Here is an 18,022-nt window from a genome sequence, read left to right on the forward strand (position 1 = left end):
CCGGCTCCTCGCCCGGCCCCCGGGCCGCGCCCCGCCGCCACCGCCCTCATGCGGCGCCCCGCCGCCGGCCGCCTCTCGCCAGGGGACGCCGGGCCCGACATGGCGGCGGCGCGGCCGGTGCTAGCCCGAGCCATGCTGCAGCAATGCCTGTCCGCCCGGCTGCAGGTGCGGCCGCCCGAGAACGGCGCCGAGGCCGAGTGGGTGGAGGTAATGGGCTCGCAAGGCTTAGGGCTCGGCCCTTCTTCCCCCGGTGGCGGGCAGGGCGAGAGGATGAGGCCGGTTGTAGAGAGGGCGCTCCAGGCAGAGAGCAGCTCTCGGTGCCGCTTCTCCTCGCCAGCCGCGGTCAATCAGATGTGTAATCCTCGTGGTAACTGCCCTGCAGCCTCACGAGGCTGGCTTTTTGTCTCTGTCTTCAAAACCTGTGGGCTGTTTCTGCGTAAATTCATCCCTCAGAGAGTTTCTGGGGTGTAAGCGAGCCCAGGGCGAGGGGTGGCCCTATAGCAGCTCCCTGGCCCAAGGAGGGAGGAAGGGAGAGAGAAAACTAGTGGGTCAGAATAGGCGGGGAAATCGCTTGCCAGTTGCTGTCATAGGCAAAAGGGATCTAGCTTGGTAATGTGATAATTATCAAACGCATAGCAGTTTGGGTATTGGGAGGAGGAAAAAAAAAAAAAAAAAAGAACATCTGGACACACGGGAGGACATCCCTCCTCTTTTTGCAGGCTAAATTTCATTTCAGACACCTCACCCAGTCTCCACTCCTGGGTCCTCTCCTACCCACGTGTTGTCAGCACAGGTTACGCTCAGTGCCTTCACGACGGGACAAGGGACGTGGCAGCTTGGGATCGGTTTCTCCTACCACTCCTTCTTGCTCTTTTCCTACACATCAGCATGGGGATCCCTTCAGGAGCATGGCTGCTCCACCGTGGAGCACCTCCTACTCCTGTGATGTTTGTGTTCCCTCGCTGGCATTTTCTGCCCTGTCTTAAATTCAGTCTCCCAGAGGTGGGCTCAGGTGTGTCCTGCAGTGGGTCTGCTGTGGAGCTGGCTGTCTGGCCTGTGACCTCGTCCTACAGAGGCCACCCCTGCAGACCCTCAATACCTTGCCAGGAAAAAACCTAACAGGAAAACCTGGAATGTGAAAATACCCTATCCATCTGTCAAAGCAAGCAAGGTGCCTGGTGGATCTTCAGTGCCACTGTCTTCTCTGCAGCAGTGGTCATTCCTCAAACCTCTCTCTTCTCTCTCCACCACCCAGGCAAAGAAAAATCAGGAAAAAAAAAAAAAAGGCTTAATTTTAACAATAGGATAATGGAAGATTTTTGGGGCTGTGAACCTCTTTTCAGAGAGATGTCTATTTTTGTTTATTTCAGGCAAAAAGTGTTTTTTAAATTCATAATATAAGTGGTTTTATGAAATAATGATAGTAAATCAGTATAATTTTGGTAGCAAAATAGCTTTTGCAACAAAAGATTTAAAACTGCCTCTGAGTTTGTACCTCATTAATTGTGTGATACTGTGCACTCAGAGAAGAAAGGCCACATGACTGCGGTAGCAGTAGTTCTGATTTTTATTTTTGCCAGACCAGTAACCAAAAATGAAGCTCGAGGGAAACATTGTAATTTTCCCCTTTTATTCCCATAGTCATATTTTGGGGAAGGTAGGTAGGCCTCTAGACTCCTAGGGCTAGGCAGCATACGTAGTGGCCAGGGCTATTTACCAAAGCGTGAAGGCTGCCATTTGGGGTGCGTCCTGCCATTGTTGTCGCTGTTTATGCGTTACCTACACTAGAATAAATTATTTATATAGGTCTCAACCATTTAGCCTTTATGTTTTTTTAGTTTGGTCTTTTGTCTTAAGAGGCTAAATGTAGTAATTCATATAACTTTTTTAAGGTAAAGATTGTGGTATGTTTAAAGGGCTTATGAGTTCATTCAACAAACCTGAAGAGAGTCAAAATACAAAACTTCTGTCCCTTGGTCTTTCCACTGTATGACTTTCACATAGTTCTTGAAATGTTTCTCTCCTTGTTTGAAAGAGGCTGATGGATCTTTAAGACCTACTTTGTACAGTCTGGTCTGGAAAGCCAGAACTTTTGCTTAAAGAAAATGTGTCATCTCACAGATGTCATGTTTGGTTGAAGGCCTTATTAGCCTCTCAGTATAAGGAATATAGTGAAGGTTGCTCAGCACAGCGTAAATTAACTTTAGAAATACCCTGTTTCTAGCTTTCTAATCTTGGAAATAATTGTAGGTAAAAGCAGAAATGTCATTGTGCTTGCTGTCTTTCCAACTGTCCAAAAAGAGGCATATGTTTTGGCTTTTATATATTATGAATAAATCTGTTACGAGGCGGTAATTTAATGGCATAATTTAAACAGATTTACGCTGTTTATATCTCTTACTTGAAATTTTAAATGTCTTAACCAAAATCATTGGGAAAGTAATAGAGCTGAAAAAAGTAACCGCACTGAAGGAATCTGCATGAGATTTGGCCAGCATGAGCAGCAGATATTTTTTAGACATGAAATTTAATAATATTTGTCATTGGTACTTATGAATCTCTCCTGTTTTTTTTTTTAAGGGAAATCTGTTGTAACAAGCTATGGAAACTTCATGTTTTTTTCAGTATGACTGCTTTAGAGGTCATTAAAAGGAATTGTTATTTCTTGCACTTTCTCGCAGGATAATGCAACTGTCCATATATGTGCACGTGTCCAAAAATAAAGAAATACGGACCTTGTAAATTATTATTTATGTAAACCAGTGTATGCCTAGTGACCTGTAACAGCTTAAAAGTAGGTCCCGACCTTGAGAAACTTCTCGTGTACTATAAATAGCACATTAGGTAGGTGGTTTTGAATAGCTTCTGAGCTTTAAAAGACCCCTGCAGGTACTTTAGGAACTCTAGACTGAATGTTCTTTATCTGGAAGAAGGCTAGGTGTGTACATTATATCTGTATTGCTCTTCATTATATTCTCACGACTCTCTTTTTCTGACCTGCTGAGGATTACCAGAGATGGGATGCCTTGTTTATGGAGAAATGTTGGTGAGATAGGATCCGTTAAACGTTTATGTATATAGCAAAATACTTTGGAGGAAAGAAAAGGAACTCCCCTTCTAAACATAGGAGAAGAATGAGATGAGATTTGGAGTATTTCACAACTGTGGGAGAAAAAAAAAAAGTAAAATGACTATTCAGCTAAAAAGTGTAAGTACGTACACTTACTGCAATGAAACCCATCCCGCCCTTATCTTATTTCCCTGATTTGTCTTCCGGTTAAGATACCAAACGGTGCAAAATACCAGGTGCAGGTTGTTCTCCAGCCCATGGTAGATTATGCAGTCTCTCTTTGATGCAGCAGAATGGATGAAGTATGAATAAAGCTTCTCGACAGGTAGTGACTCTAAACTGGAAACGGAAATGTCAAAGAATAATTCATGTAAGTTAGTTTTGCAAACTGGCTTTCTGTGGATTGCAAAGCACCTCTGTTTTCGTTATCAGTTGCATTACATTTCGCTGAAAAGCATGTTGAGATGACATTTTGCAGAATATATTTATGTTTTGCTAATGAATTCCTGCGAAAAACAGGTGAATGTTAGGAGGGGGGGGGGGAGGTCTTAGTTATTTGTTGATCCTGCCAAAAAGCTAAAAAGGACATTCGGAGGCAGCTGAGGTTGCTGAGGCTGGATGGATGGCCATAGGGGCTGGGTACTTCAGCGCTTCCTGATGCAGGTTGCCTGGTCTGATGATTACTTGGGACAGTTGTATCGTAAATGCCTGTGTTGCAGAGTAACTTGCTTTGCTGGTTTATTTATGTAGGCATTTTACTGATAACAGCAAATCCACACAGCACAATTTCCCTGCCCAACTGCCTGCATGTCACTATGTAAGTTCTTTGTAGTGGTTGTTTGCTTATCAGCATGTTGAATTTGTAGCCTTCTAATTTGTGTTGTTTTGCTTGACTTTAACGGAGTTAAATATAGCTCTGAAGAGCTGTCAGCTAGACTTCATTAGGTAACAGAGGACCTTCAGCATTGGCAATGGTTTTGCTTTGGTTCAAAAGGTTTACCTGTTCCTGTTCCTTAACTGGCAACATGTCTTAGATGTCTTAGGACATCTGAAACATTGGTGTAAGATCTGAGGACTGACATGCATTAACGTTAGGTTAGCTCTTGAAATTGCATGCAATTTTACATCTACTCAGTTAAGAAAATGAAAGAATTTAAAATATATCTATAACAGGAGGTTGAAATGTGGTTGAACATGTTGAAAATAGTGTTCAATCACAGTTTAAACCATAAGTTTCAACCGTAACATGGTTGCAAAGTGTTCTAGAAATCATAAACATGCAATAAAAATAGAATCTCCTGTCTAATTGCTGTGAGACACTGAAACCAATATGTCTCGTTTTGTGATAAAAAGGATATTCAAGATTAGGCAGCTAATCGTGAGAGAGGCTGAAAAATAATGAAAGTTTCTAGCTATCTGGCCGTAGGACTTCTAAATGTCACTTTATTTACCTTTTGGTCTTTTTAAATGAGCTTCTTGCAGAATATTGTTACTTCCATATGTGAAACTGTACAGAGACTATCACAAGTCTCAGAAATAGAATAAACTGTGAGGTGTGCAGTATAGCATAGTTGCTTATTTCTAATTTAGTGGTAAGATATATACAATGTAAATGTATTTTACCAACTTCATAAAGATTTTTTTATTAGTAGGTATGTGTGCATTATTATTCTTTATTAATATCTTGATGGTAGTCTGTTTCTGGAACTAACATTTAGCTAAATATATAAGACTATCTAACCTTTGGCAGCCTGTATTTCTCTCCTTAATTTGAAGAGAGAGTTTGAAATGCCATTTGAGGTTCAGGCCATCAAATTTCTTACAGTGTTTATGAAATATGGCAATCATTTGGGAATGGAAAGCTGTATAATATTCCGCAGTAGTTGAAATTAGTTTTGAAAGGAGCCATTTATAGCTTTCGAGAGAGTCTCTGTGTGTGACATTTCAGCTACAAAGAATATTCTCTTTTTCCAGAAGTTAGCAACTAGAAAAATAGTTAAGAAGGCATAGCTCTCATCAGTCTTTGCCTTGAGCGTTTTGTTCAATCTCCACATTAACAAAAGGATAAACCTCATGTGTATAATTTTCCTTACCAAAAACCTTTATCTTTCAAAGAAAAGAGAGAGAGTAAATAAAAAGAGAAAGGAAGAGAAAGTGTTGAGATTTTTTTTCTTTTTTTTCTTTTTTTATTTTTAAGAAACTCCTCATATTTCTTATCATTTTACTTCGATAACATTGACAGTAATGAATTCTTCCTGCCCCAATCTAGTTAGTATCTCTTAGGTAGTATTTCTTAGTTACTATAAGCTGATATTTATTTTCCTTCTGATAGGAAGGTAAGGATACTTATTCTTGACAAAGCAGTGGTGAGAGGGTTGGGTGGGGTTATTTTGGATATTGAGCGCATGTGGGTATTGTATGCCTCCTGTTTTTTTGTTTTGTTTCTTTTTTTTTTTTTCCCAAAGAGCTTAAAACATTCACATATACTTGGTCATGACACAGCATTGCTGTTGGCTGCAAAGCCTATCATTTATCTTAATAAAGCACAGTTTGGCACATGTATTCTTTGTGAATTAAACCAGGGAGTAAAAAAGCTACCAAGGAATAGCCTTATGCTTTCTCCTCAGTACAGACCTAATTCCTTCCTCAAACAGGTAGCTCTTAAAACTGATCTCTTTGAATTCTAAAGATGTGGCATATCCTTTACTCTGTACAAATCAGGGGAAAGGTCCCGTTTCATCAAGAAGATTTCACCCAGACTGATAAATTATATTTTTGATAACTTTATAATGTTCTGAACAGCTTCATAATTGTTGGTCATCATATTTAAATCTAATTAACAGACTTTGCGTTTTGTCAGAATTATCCTGTACTGGGTTAGTTTTAACATCAAAATATAATACAGTTCAATGACAAATCCCATGGTATTTGTCGTATTTCATATTTGGAAATAGTTATAATTCATACTCAAAAATATTTTATCTGTATGCTTAATAGATAAAAATCTTAAATTATTTCCTATTCTGTATTTAATTACTCTAATTCATTTGTCACCTTGTGTACAGTAATACTGTGTGTGCTACATTCTAACTAAACTTGGCTTCACATGGAGCTAATGAATTGGCTCAATTGTGTGTAGCAGCGTTGTGCAGATAATCAGCATGCATTTCGTAAGCTTCCATAAGCCTGTAAATTTGATGCCTGAAGATATAGGAAGTAACTAAGACTGCTTTTGGGAACTTTGTCGTCATGTAGTTTTGTGATTTTTTTATACCAGATTAAATAATAAGCCTGCGTGGTGGGCAGTGAGAAACATTGATATATTTTTCTGCAATCTTTCATAGATCCGGAGGGGGCTTGTTATCTACCTATGCTTCTTCAAAGGTGCTGATGAAGATCTTGTTCCAAAAATTGGTATGATACAACCCTTATAAATTCTTGTACTGCTTGAAAAAGAATTAAGTGATAAAGGCAGAGAAGGCAGCAACAGTTTAGACTAGAAGTCAAAAAGCCATCAAATAGCATCACTCCAAATCAATCAGCTGGCTGAAAGAACAGCTTGGTTGGTCATATTTCATTTGACAGCTGTCTGTATCTCTTTTTCCATCTGCCTGCTCATGATCAACCTGTTAGAAAATCAATTCACACAGAGTGATAGCAGAGAAAGTGCAACACCTACTGTTTTACATATTACATGTATCAGGCAACAGCTTCAGTCCAGGACAGAACTGAACTTAGAGAAGACTGTTTCCAAGTAATTCATGGCTTGATTTAAGAGGTATTTTAATTCCGGTGTCAGTGTATGTGCATGATATTTAAAAGTATAGCCAGTAGGGGGAGTTGGGTGGATAACTAAACTGTCCTTCCCATCTCATTTCAGAGATACTGCATACCCCGTTAGTCTTTCCAGTGCAGCCTTCTGGTTCACAAGTGATAACAGCAATATCTGTATTCTTTCTGTCTTCTCTGCATGCACTTTAACATTTACATTCAAGTGGAGATGATGCTGTGAATAAGGTCAAATGGTAGTGATTTTTGTCTGCCTTCATTCAATGTAGTTTTGACTTTTTTTTTCTTTTTTTTTTTAACTTTTATTTAATTTCTTCACCCTCTTTTCTTCCATCAGTAGCACTGGGTCACCTGGAGAATCCAATGATGATGCATGTTCCACATAAAAATGCCCCTTTTTTGTGGCTTGCTGATAGTGGTGGTTTCACAGAAGGTCATATAACAGTAGTCTATTTCAGGCTACATGCTGGGACCAGCAGAAAGACCTGGCAGTGCGCAAGCACAGGTGCTATTGAAAATGCTGAGAGCAGCTCTTGGTGTTCAAGGGCACAGTCTTTCTGTGGTGCTAAACTAAGTTGAAATCTTTGACTGTATTTAAAACAGCATGATATGAAAATTGATTTTGTGCTTGTGAGAGTTTCATGTGGGTGATATTTCAGAATAATCACCTTTTCAGCTGTGTGGCAGCTGAAACAGGCCAGTAAAAGAAAGTTCTGTTTCCTATTAAGAGATTCGTCTACCGCCATCCTCCTTAGGTGTGAGTCTGTCTTATGGAATATTTTTTCCTAGTATGTTTTGAAACTGTTTAAATGAGTTTTTGTTGTCATTTAGACTTTAATAAGATGACTAGTACCCTCACAGGTTTTAAAGAGTTGAAGGACATTTGGGGGGAATTATTTGATTTGTTGTAAAAACACTGGAAAATATGATGCTAATAAATGCAACAAGTCTGTTTGCAAGTTTACACATTGCAGTTTATGGGTTAAATTGCATCTCTGACCTTCCTGCCTGCCTCCTGTCTCAAAAGACAAGCTGACACCTGCACATCTCCAAGTGGAAGGCTGAAGGGCACTCCACATGAGACCTAAGTGCTGAGCCTGGGGCTTCAGCAGTATCAGTTAGACGTTGGATCCGGCTGCAAACTACTCCAGCCAGAATGAAAAGAAAGTCAGGACAGAAACATCTCCAGAGTGCACCAAAGATGGTCTTATCTCCTACAATGTACAGAGTTCTGTAATTATTGCCTGAGTACCACACAACTTATTTAGGGTCACTAATTGAATTCCGGGCTCCTTTGGGGAGCTCCAACTATAATAAACTATGTGATTTCAGACAGACAGCCACCGTCCCCCTCAAATAACTCTTTAGATGTATTGTATTCATATAAATATCCTTCATATTCTTCACAATACTCTGACATCTTAGCTGGTTAATAGTATTTTTCGACTGTCCGTGTTTCTGTTCTGTTAGCTTCTTTTACTTCAATCATTTGTCCTATCTTGCAGTATCTTGATGAATCTTAAATCTTGTTTTATGATGTTATATTAGGTCCAGGTTAATTTACTTTAGTTCCACTAATTTTTGTTTTATTTTTATTTGCAGTCAACACGCTGTTGAATGTTAAATTAAGTGAAAATGAAAGTGGAGAGTACGTATCTGTCCTTGATTTACCAGGCAACGTGCTCATCATACCACAGGCTACCCTGGGTGGTAAGCTGAAGGGAAGAAAGATGCAGTACCATGCAAACATTGAAAAAGAAAAAGGGCTGGAACTTTATTCTCAGTTTGTGACTTTATGTGAAAAGGAACTGGCTGCCAATGCCAAATGCATGGAAGCAGGTGTTCTTGTCAAGTATGGCACATATGGAAACAGACAGGTGTTAAAACTGGATACAAATGGACCTTACACTCATTTGGTTGAATTCTGAAAAAAAATAAATGATATCCGGGATACAGTACTGGCTGTAACTGTTGTCTTTTTTCATTTCTAAGTATTAATGTACTTAAATGGTTTGGGAGATACACTGTAAGAAGGACATTCACTCATCTGTGCTGGTGTTACTAATCCCATTAAATAGAAGGATGCCTTAGACTGCTTTGCAATAATGAGCATGTGTTTTATATATATACTCACCTGAAGTATTCTTAAAATAATTAAGATTGATCCAATGAAAATGTCTCATTTGGAAGGGTTTTTTGCCTTTTTTTTTTTGGAAGGAATTTTACTAGTAAGGTTGTGCATACATTTGTTACTTCAAAATAACGACAAAATATTACTGTATTAGCTGTGGTAAAGTACACTTGAGGAAGGGAAGTTTACGGATTAAAAAGAAAGAATGCTGTAGCTGTAATTATTTGTTACCCAATTTCCTGAGTCAGATACTTAATTATTGCCTTTCTGCTTTCCATCTATAAAATAGAAATGCTTTCTAGTTCACAAAGATAGTGAAAGCACAAATTCACTGAATTTTTAGCCTTTCAGATAGTAGCTACTAAATATCAAAGGCTACCCCCCCTCATCCAGCATATGTAGAGGCAGGACTTTCAGGTAGCAGTAGGACTAAACGTAGGACTGAATAAGACAGCCTATACAGACCTGGCAGTAAGAAATAGCGAGGCACATCTAGAAACTGAAGTCAGGGCAGTACCACTGAATTGTTTTCTGGAAGTTTGCACTCTGAATGTCCTCAGATGTGCTTTTGACGGGCTGCTTGCTATAACTTGTTCTGCGTCCTTGTTACCTTCATCTTGTTGTCTGTTCAATTCTTTCATAACAGAGCCTCAGGAAAAGGACTGGAATTTTAAAATGAAGACAAAAATAAAAATGCTACAACATATGCCATCGTCTCATTGTTCTTTCTGCCTGTGCTACGTCATTTCACCTTTTTATATACTGAACCTGAGGCACAGACGAGCTTATATTTGTTATATACACTGTGCTAGCCCATTTGGGGTCCTAGTCCCAGCTGACCCCTATGCAGTATTGTAATGAATATTATTAACAGATGGCATTAAGATAGCAATGGCAAATTCTGTGTCACAAGGCAGTGAGAACAAAACGGTTACATTAAAACATGGCAAGTTCAAAACTGATTCAAGTGTATTTAACCTGAGTCAAGTTTCTCCTTTGCTACTGCATCACGTTTTTTTAAGTCAGTAATTTAAAAGGTTTCAAAGTGAAATTAGACATCTATATGGTTTACAGCAATTATCCAGAATTCCAGTTTAAAAATAAATTATTCTGGAAAAGATGTAAAACCTCATGCTTAGTGTGCATGCTTGCTTGTGCATTGTGGATCAGTATTTACAAATATTTTGTCCTTATCCTTATTTTTAATAAAACATAGCTGAAGGTGTAATCTGCAAGCTCAAGCTATACTATGAGAATCACATTCTCTGAACGGGTATAAAGCTCATAGTTTTGATACGAGAGTAATAGGATTTTTCAGATTAATATAATGTGTACAGTTAGTAATTCTGAAATACCTAAGGATGTTCAGTTCCTGGCACTGGGTATTCTCACAGTTGAAAACATCTATTCACATAAATGGGCTGGAAATATTAGCTAGGTCCCAGATTACGTATTTATTCATTAATAATTAACGTTTATGACAGACACAACACGAATCGTATTCTAAATTCTTCTTAGAGGCATTTAAATAAGATTGTCCTGATATGAATAACTAATACAAGTTCTTTATGATTTGTCTGCTTGAGAGAACTGTTTTTATTCCTCTCTCTGTTGTGGGCCAAATCCTAAAAATTGCTGACTAACACCACTATTCACTTTACAGGAATTGCAGTTATTGGTATATCTCAATAACTGATCCTTTGAAGTATAATACAAAGCCTGCAGATATTTTTTTTTATTGGCTCCAGAAAGATCTTTGGCAGCCTGACAATTCATTCTCTATATTTCAAGAACTCTGCAATTTCTAAGAGGGGTGAGCTTGCAAATGTTTAGTGAAAAACAGACTTCAGACCAAACTCCATCTTGGACCGATGTCTCATATAAAACACGTGAAATTTGACGTGTATTTCAGTAGTTCTTAGGAGAAAAGAAATCCTGAGTTTCTGTTAAAAGGTGGTGTCTTTGTGTATTATCTGCCAGTTTCTGATGTAGTGTATCCATCTCGGGATACTGATTTCTGCCATCTTCTGCAACAACAATTGGCAGCTTGTTGAATGATGTGCCCTTTGTACTGCTTTATTTATATCTACTATTGATTCACGATCCATTTACTGAAAGAAGCCATTTCTGAACAACGTGATGGACCATACTGATGAAGAAATTGATTAAAATTATATTTTCAAAGCCAAATGCTCATTACTTTCTGACATGAATATATGCGTTAAACAGATGACATGGCACACTTCTTTAAACAGTCTTTATTCTATGACTAGGCAGAAGCTCAAATAACTATCCTGTTCTACACTTGGAGAATATTTATTCTGTAAGATGTTTAATATTTCACACTTCCTTAAAATAAACTGTGAAAGGAGTAGTCATTATGCTATTCTAGCGTGGCCTCCCAGTTCATCAGGGACTGTTCTGTCAGGTTTTTATGACCTTGTTTGCAGTGTGCACACCCAGATTGTGTGAGCTGAGCATGCATGGACTATGGACTGCTCTTATAAAACCAATGAGTTGAGATTGCAATAGTTCGTTTTTGAGTCAGCACTATTCCTGCTTCCTTCCTGTGCCCTTTGTGGAAATCCTTACCTCTATTGTTACATACAGTATGCAACATAAAAATACTAGTCCAGAATTGCAAGGTAATAACCATCTGTACTTAATTAAAATTAAACAGACCCTTCTTTTTCTTTGTGTAATCTGGGAATCTTTAGCATTTTACCTGAATGCCTTAAGCAAGTGTCCATGAATCTCTCCTGCTAGTATTAATTGACCAACTTTGCTCTGGAAAACAGAATCACTATGGAGATATCCATCCACACTTGAAAGCATAGTTTTTTAAAATCTCTGGATTTGGTGCAATAGCTAGCTTAATTTCATGTTTCTGCAATCTGTGTGTCATTGGGGCCTCTATGACACCATGTAGCCCAGTAATACAGTATTGCTATTGCTACTAACAGTCCTTGCGGTCCTTGTAGTCCTTGCTACTAACTTGCTACTAACGGTCCTTTGTCCTGATTTTACAGAACCTCTGGATGGAGGCTTATCAGCTTTACTTTGTCTGAATTTGCTGATCTTGGAGTTTTGGTCTTACTTGATTTTGCTGTAACAATTTTTCTAATGACAGGAGACTATGGCTAATTTGTTTTACTTTGCTTTGTATGGTAATAACCACAGTTTTTATATAGCTATTAACAGTAAGTTATTCTGTGTAGAATTATATATTTATGACTCTAACAAAATGTGAAATTGTAATAAAGGCCCGTTAGGATAGCAGCGACCTTGAGACACCAGGTGCAGCAGAGGGGAGTACATGCATGGATGCTAAGATGGATGGGGCACAGACTGGCGCTGGAGGTGCTAAGGCTATAAACAACTTGCCAATTGGCAGTTAAAAAATGCAGACCTGGAGCTGGACAAAACTAATTTAGGGGTAAAAACAAGAGCAGAGAACAAGTATCTAACATAAATAAAATGCACTATATGTAGTTGCAGGCCAGTGAAGAAAAAGGAAGGTGTAAAACTGTGACAAGTACCCCCTGCTCCAGACACCTGGTAATAGGGTTAGCATAACCAATGCCATTTTGTAAGGCAAATGTCTATTATATGTAAGGTGACTGGTCACCTAATACCCCGGCTTCCTCCCCTTCTTTTTGGCATTGTAATAAAAACATTTGCCCACCAGGGTTGTCACCAGGATGTGGTGATCCCTGTTACAGAACAGAGAAGCCTCCTGTCGGCATTGTGATGAGGTCGTTTGTCCATCAGTGTTAACACCAAGGCGCTGGATTGCCAGACGTGATGACACCCGTTACAGAACAGAGAAGCATTACAGCACGTGAGACGCTGCCTATAAATCCAAGAAGCTGCACGTCTCAAGTAGGACTGAGACTGGAACTGCTGGTGGACTGTAAAACCTGTGATCCCCTGCTGGTCAGGGATGTCTCCAGGATCGTCTGCTTCTTCTGGGGACTGAGTAAATGACTCGTGTTCTTTTAGCTGAATTCTGAGTCTAGATTGTGACTATTGCATCATGAGTTTATTATTAAGAATTTAACCCAATCTGCAGAGGGTCCATGTGATTAAAAAGTCAGGGTGCCCAATAATTCTAGGTAACAAGAAAGTTACACTAATTACTAGAAATTCTTTATAACAATAAGCTATGCTGATCAATAAAAATTGTAAATAACAATAAGCTATGCTGATTGCTACTTTTGTAATTATAAATTATAATTATAACCTCAACCCCGTGGCCAGGCCTCACTCTGCCAAGGGTCCCTAAAAGAAGCTGCCTGTCCCCGTAGTGTTGGGTGGCAAAAACCTAATTTGAAAGCATGTAAAAACAGACCCAGGTTAATCCAAAAGAGGAGAAGGAGAGAAAGAAGAAACCATAAACACCAAGTTCTCAGTCCCGTGGCACAAGTCTCTGGATGCTCATGGTTCACTGCACACTCTCACCGCCTCCTGGAAGCCATCAGTCTTGAGAACCTGGGGGGTGGTGAAAGCATACATGTAACACCAGGTAGATTCTAGTAGCACATGTATAACAATTTTAGCTGCATTGTTATTACTGAAACTATATGACTGTATTGCGCGTTTTCTTCTTAAACCAGAGCTGTCCACTGGTTCAATTACTGCCAGTGTGTGGCTTTGGGCAAATCAATTTTCTGCTCCACTTCTTCCATCTATAAGACAGAGTGAAAACAAGGAAAAAAATGTTTAAAAACACCGCTTTTTTCCTCTTATACCAATTGCAAAAAATCACCTCAGTTCCTGTTGTTGCTTTGGAATGCAGCGTGCACTCACATCTCTTCATCTTCGTTGGAGCTACACAAATTGGCCTTAGCCTCTGCCTTATAAATGTGTCTTGAGCTAACATTCACAGAGCACTTTGAGTACCTCAGTGAACTGTGTGGTATCACTACAAACAACTCTATACTGTTTCTAAAATAGAAACTACCTACTGAGCATGGAAATGCAAATAAATGGTTTTCCTATCACACTGATCTAACTCAGATACATATATATATATATATGTTTCTGCATGTCTTGTTATTGTGAATTTAAGATTGCTTTCTATTCACTTTAATTGTATTTGTTTGTGTAAGTGCTGCAGTATGTGCCCTATTACATCAATATGTATTAAAATGCGAGTGAAGAACTCAGGCTATTTAGATGTACTCCATTAGAAAAGGGGTTGTAACATGGTTTCTAGATTAACAGTGAAAGCAAAAGGTTTTTGGGAGGTCTTAATAATCAGTTGGCAAACCATATTTGGATCCTATTAATGTGCAGCTAATTCTTGTCATAATGCTTTATCCAGCATTCTTCAGGTATTTAAAATTCACAAAAAATATATATATATTATTCATTTTTACCAAAGAAGACTGATCTTTTATTCATATGTTGAACTGTTTGAGATTTATGTGCCATGGTTTTGATAGGACACATTTCCCTTCCTTATTTCACACTTCCATTTTGGTAGCAGTATCTTATATTTTCTAGGCCTGCATATTACTTTTATTTACATTTTAGGATTAAGAATAACACCAAGACTGTGTAATTGCTTGACAGAAATTCAGACCTTGTATTTTGTGATAGTACGAACAGTGACTATGCTGGGAACAAAAAGAAGTCTGGAAGTAACTAAGCATTAAATAAAACCATATATTATTTTAAATATTCAATCTGTAAAAACACAAAGATTCGTAAGTAAGACTTTGTGAAAAAATCCAATAGTTTGACTATGTACCTTCAGAAGACCTCTACTTTAGGGAAGTAAATGTTTCAATATGGGGATTGAAAGCACTTAAGTAGTTACTGTCTCAACTGAGAGAGCAGTAACAGACAACCATGGATACTAATGGCTACAGCAGTTCTAGAACTGTGCATGTTACAATGCTCATAGGCACATTAGTATTTTTATTCAGATTAAAGCCAAATGTTAATTGCCTGTTGCTGATGGTGTAGCTGTTTGCAGGATCAAACCTTAATGGTCTGATTCTGTACTTAAATAGGTACATTGTATAATTTCTTATAATTTCAAAAATAAAGTACAAATATATGTATAATCTTATAATTACATTCTTTCTTGCAGACTTTAAAATATAATGTAACTTGGTTTTGTTTGCTATGTAATTACATGGTGATGTTTCATCTGCTTTAAATTAGGCTCCTGGTCCTGTGATTGTTACTCACCCTTGCACAGTCCCACTGAATTCAAAGGAATACATTCTTTTCTATCGCTGTAGTCACTGAGGGTTATAAAGCTATAAGAAAGAAAATATTTTGCTTAGAGGCATATGTGACTGCATAGATATTCTACTATGACTGAAATTTGTCTGGCAGAACTGATTCATGCTCTAAATCATTCAACCCACTTTACCAAAATAGACTAACTAATGAGAAGACTAATCAGTTTTGTGCATTGCAATTATTTGCCAGTTGCTTATTTTATTAACTAATTTGCTATTGAAGCTCAGTCAGGACTAATGGAGAAAGGGAGAATTGAATTAATACATGGTGAATACATTTAATTATCCTATTTTTGCCTGTTTTAGAACAGAACACTATAAACGCATAACACTTTTTTTTTTTTTTTATAATTTCAGGTTGAAAAGGGTAAAGATAAAAACAACATGCATTACTGCTGATGTAGATGCTAATTTGAATCAGTGCATGGTTAACACTCTTGTTGACCAATTTAGGGAGGAAAAATCATATTAAAGAATCGAGGTTAGCTATAAAACCAATAAATGGAGATTGTTATCCTCATAAAGTACTGCTGGCACAAAGCAGTCTTAAAGCTGATGTATCCAGAGCTGATGTGGAAGGAGAACCCTGCATCACTGTTCCTCATTATTCCAACTGATTTGTGTCAGTTTGGCATTATAACAGCATTCCTTAGAGCTGATATCACACATATTGGGGTCTGGGAGAGATGATTCTTGGGAAGAACTAAGCAACATTATTTCTCACTGAGTGATGCTTTTTCTTGCCCTATGCTTATGTAACATTTAGCATTATGAGATGCTAATCTTGAGTGGGTCTCTGCTTGTCACCACAACAGAGTGAATAATAGTAGAAATAGTAACAGCAATAATCTTCTAAAAATTATTCTAGATGGGTTCTTTTTTGTTTATGATCTACACACAGTCAGCCCTTCACAAGCATTACCAGATCCTTCTGTTACCTCAGGAATGTCAGAGACAGCACCTTTTGTTTTTCTGGAGTTTATTACTGAACACATCATAGCACCAACAGTCTTTGAATAGAAATTGTTTACTTGACCTTTCTCACAAGTGAAATGACAGATCACTTTATGTTGAGCAGCAGCAACTCATCTTCTCATCAAAATAAGGTTAACTGAGCAAATAACTCTTTTCTGGGGGCATACGTTATTTCCAATACTAGGGGTGAACACGTTTACATCAGCAGGAGTTTGTAGAGTTGATTTCTGTGAAATATACTATGGAAATAGTTTCCTACTTGAGGCATGAGACATTCGTGTACTCTTCATTACCACATACATTGGCAGAAATTTCTTGTAAAAGGTCGCTGCATCAGTGCTCATGTTTCTTCACCACAGGCAATTCGGCAAAAATGAAACCGGTGTCCAAATACGGTAATGCAGGCTGGTGCCCTTAAATCTGCAGCAGAATATAACCAGGAAGTTCTGTGATAACACGTTTTGAAATACTCCTTAGTGGTACAATGCGCATGATTGAATGCACATGTTCATGTAGGATTACACTGTAAGGAAACTCTACACCTTGAATCTATTTGAAGATGAACTTCTGAGCTTATGTAAGGGCTAGACGCTATTTTGACTCCTACGCTTATGTATCCCAGGCATTATGCCCTCCCCACAGTGGTTTGCACCACTTCAAAGTGCTCCAGAGAACCTAGTTTGTGGAAAGGAATCTTAGCTTCCCCCTCCTCAGTTTAACCAATGCTGTACTGGGAGAATAATATGATAAAAGGTCATTGCTAAGATTTGTTATCCAGCTGAAAAGTCTTTAATTCCAGAAGGCATTATTTTCTTCATCAGCTTTGTAACAGCAGCTGACGTTGTGGAATTAAAACCAGAAAATCTTACTACCACCAAAGTAACTTGTTGCCAGCAGAAACTGGACCTCAGGTCTGTCTGCTAGTTTGCTCTAGAAGGTAGCTGGTGGAATGCAATATATATATATATACATCTTATGTATATATAGAGATAGATATCTTGACACAGCTGGGTGTGAGCTACAAAACCATAATAAGATTATTTTTTTAACTAAAAAATGGTTAAGATATGTTTTCTCTTTAGTGTGACAGACCTTCAACTTTGAAGACAGAGATCAGAAAAGAACATTCCCTGAACAGAAATTTTCAGGTAACCAGTGAACTCATTTATGAAAAATTCCAAGGATGAAAGTAATTCGCTATGATATAACAACATCCTTCAATTGGCATAGCTGTTTAGTAGAGCACAACAGGGGAGACACCCACAAGAGTCTGTCTCACCTCCTCAGTAAGATGCAGAATGACTCGGTGACTTGGGATCTGCTCTTGGTCTGGGGTCAAATGTATACGGGTGAAACGCGTGTGTAATTGTGACTTTTGCATGTGTTACGCCTGATAAATGATGCAGACTATAAACTGGATGTCACTACTGTGCTGGTGTAGTGCGAAGGAGCCCCAGCCCTCGCCATGAAGCAAGGATCAGCAGTCACGACAGATGCTGACCAGAACCGGCTGTAAATCTCAACAGGACCAACAGAGCTCTACAGCTCTGTGAGACAGCTATCCTAAATAAATAAATAAGGCAATAAAATCGCCATTGCCTGCTCAGGAGTTAGGACGGCGGCAGCTCTATCCCGTTCGCAGCGCCTCGGCCCGGGCCCGGCCGCTTTACCTCAGTGACGCCCGCGCCCTGCCCGGGCCGCTCCCGCCCTCTCGGCCGGACCGCGGAGCTCGATGGCTCCGGCCCCGATTGCGCCGCCCTGCGAGGCGGCGGCGGCGGCACCTCCCTCCCGCCGGCCCCG

At 38.9% G+C, this 18,022-nt stretch overlaps 1 protein-coding gene and 1 long non-coding RNA gene across 4 annotated transcripts; one reads left to right on the plus strand and one right to left on the minus strand.

Annotated features, from left to right (window-relative positions):
• Positions 1-18: 18 nt before the first annotated feature.
• DTD2 (D-aminoacyl-tRNA deacylase 2) lies at positions 19-8,817 on the plus strand. Of its 2 annotated transcripts, XM_035552111.2 has the most exons (4): positions 3,424-3,440; positions 3,821-3,887; positions 6,415-6,484; positions 8,462-8,817. In XM_035552111.2, coding segments are annotated over exons 1-4 (465 nt in total). In that variant the 5' UTR covers positions 3,424-3,438; the 3' UTR covers positions 8,788-8,817. The 2 variants fall into 2 exon arrangements, with proteins under 2 accessions (XP_035408003.1, XP_035408004.1); XM_035552110.2 differs by lacking the exons at positions 3,424-3,440; positions 3,821-3,887 and adding an exon at positions 19-207.
• A 152-nt stretch (positions 8,818-8,969) lies between these two features.
• On the minus strand, positions 8,970-17,989 carry LOC118250756 (uncharacterized). Of its 2 annotated transcripts, none has more exons than XR_007708313.1 (4): positions 17,893-17,989; positions 16,523-16,642; positions 15,192-15,262; positions 8,970-13,481 (listed from the first exon to the last, which is right to left on the minus strand). It is a non-coding gene; the product is annotated as an uncharacterized LOC118250756 (long non-coding RNA). The 2 variants fall into 2 exon arrangements; XR_004779529.2 differs by having other exon boundaries at positions 17,502-17,953.
• Positions 17,990-18,022: the final 33 nt, after the last annotated feature.

The sequence above is a fragment of the Cygnus atratus genome, chromosome 5 (assembly GCF_013377495.2).
Source record: "Cygnus atratus isolate AKBS03 ecotype Queensland, Australia chromosome 5, CAtr_DNAZoo_HiC_assembly, whole genome shotgun sequence".
Lineage (NCBI taxonomy): Eukaryota > Metazoa > Chordata > Aves > Anseriformes > Anatidae > Cygnus > Cygnus atratus.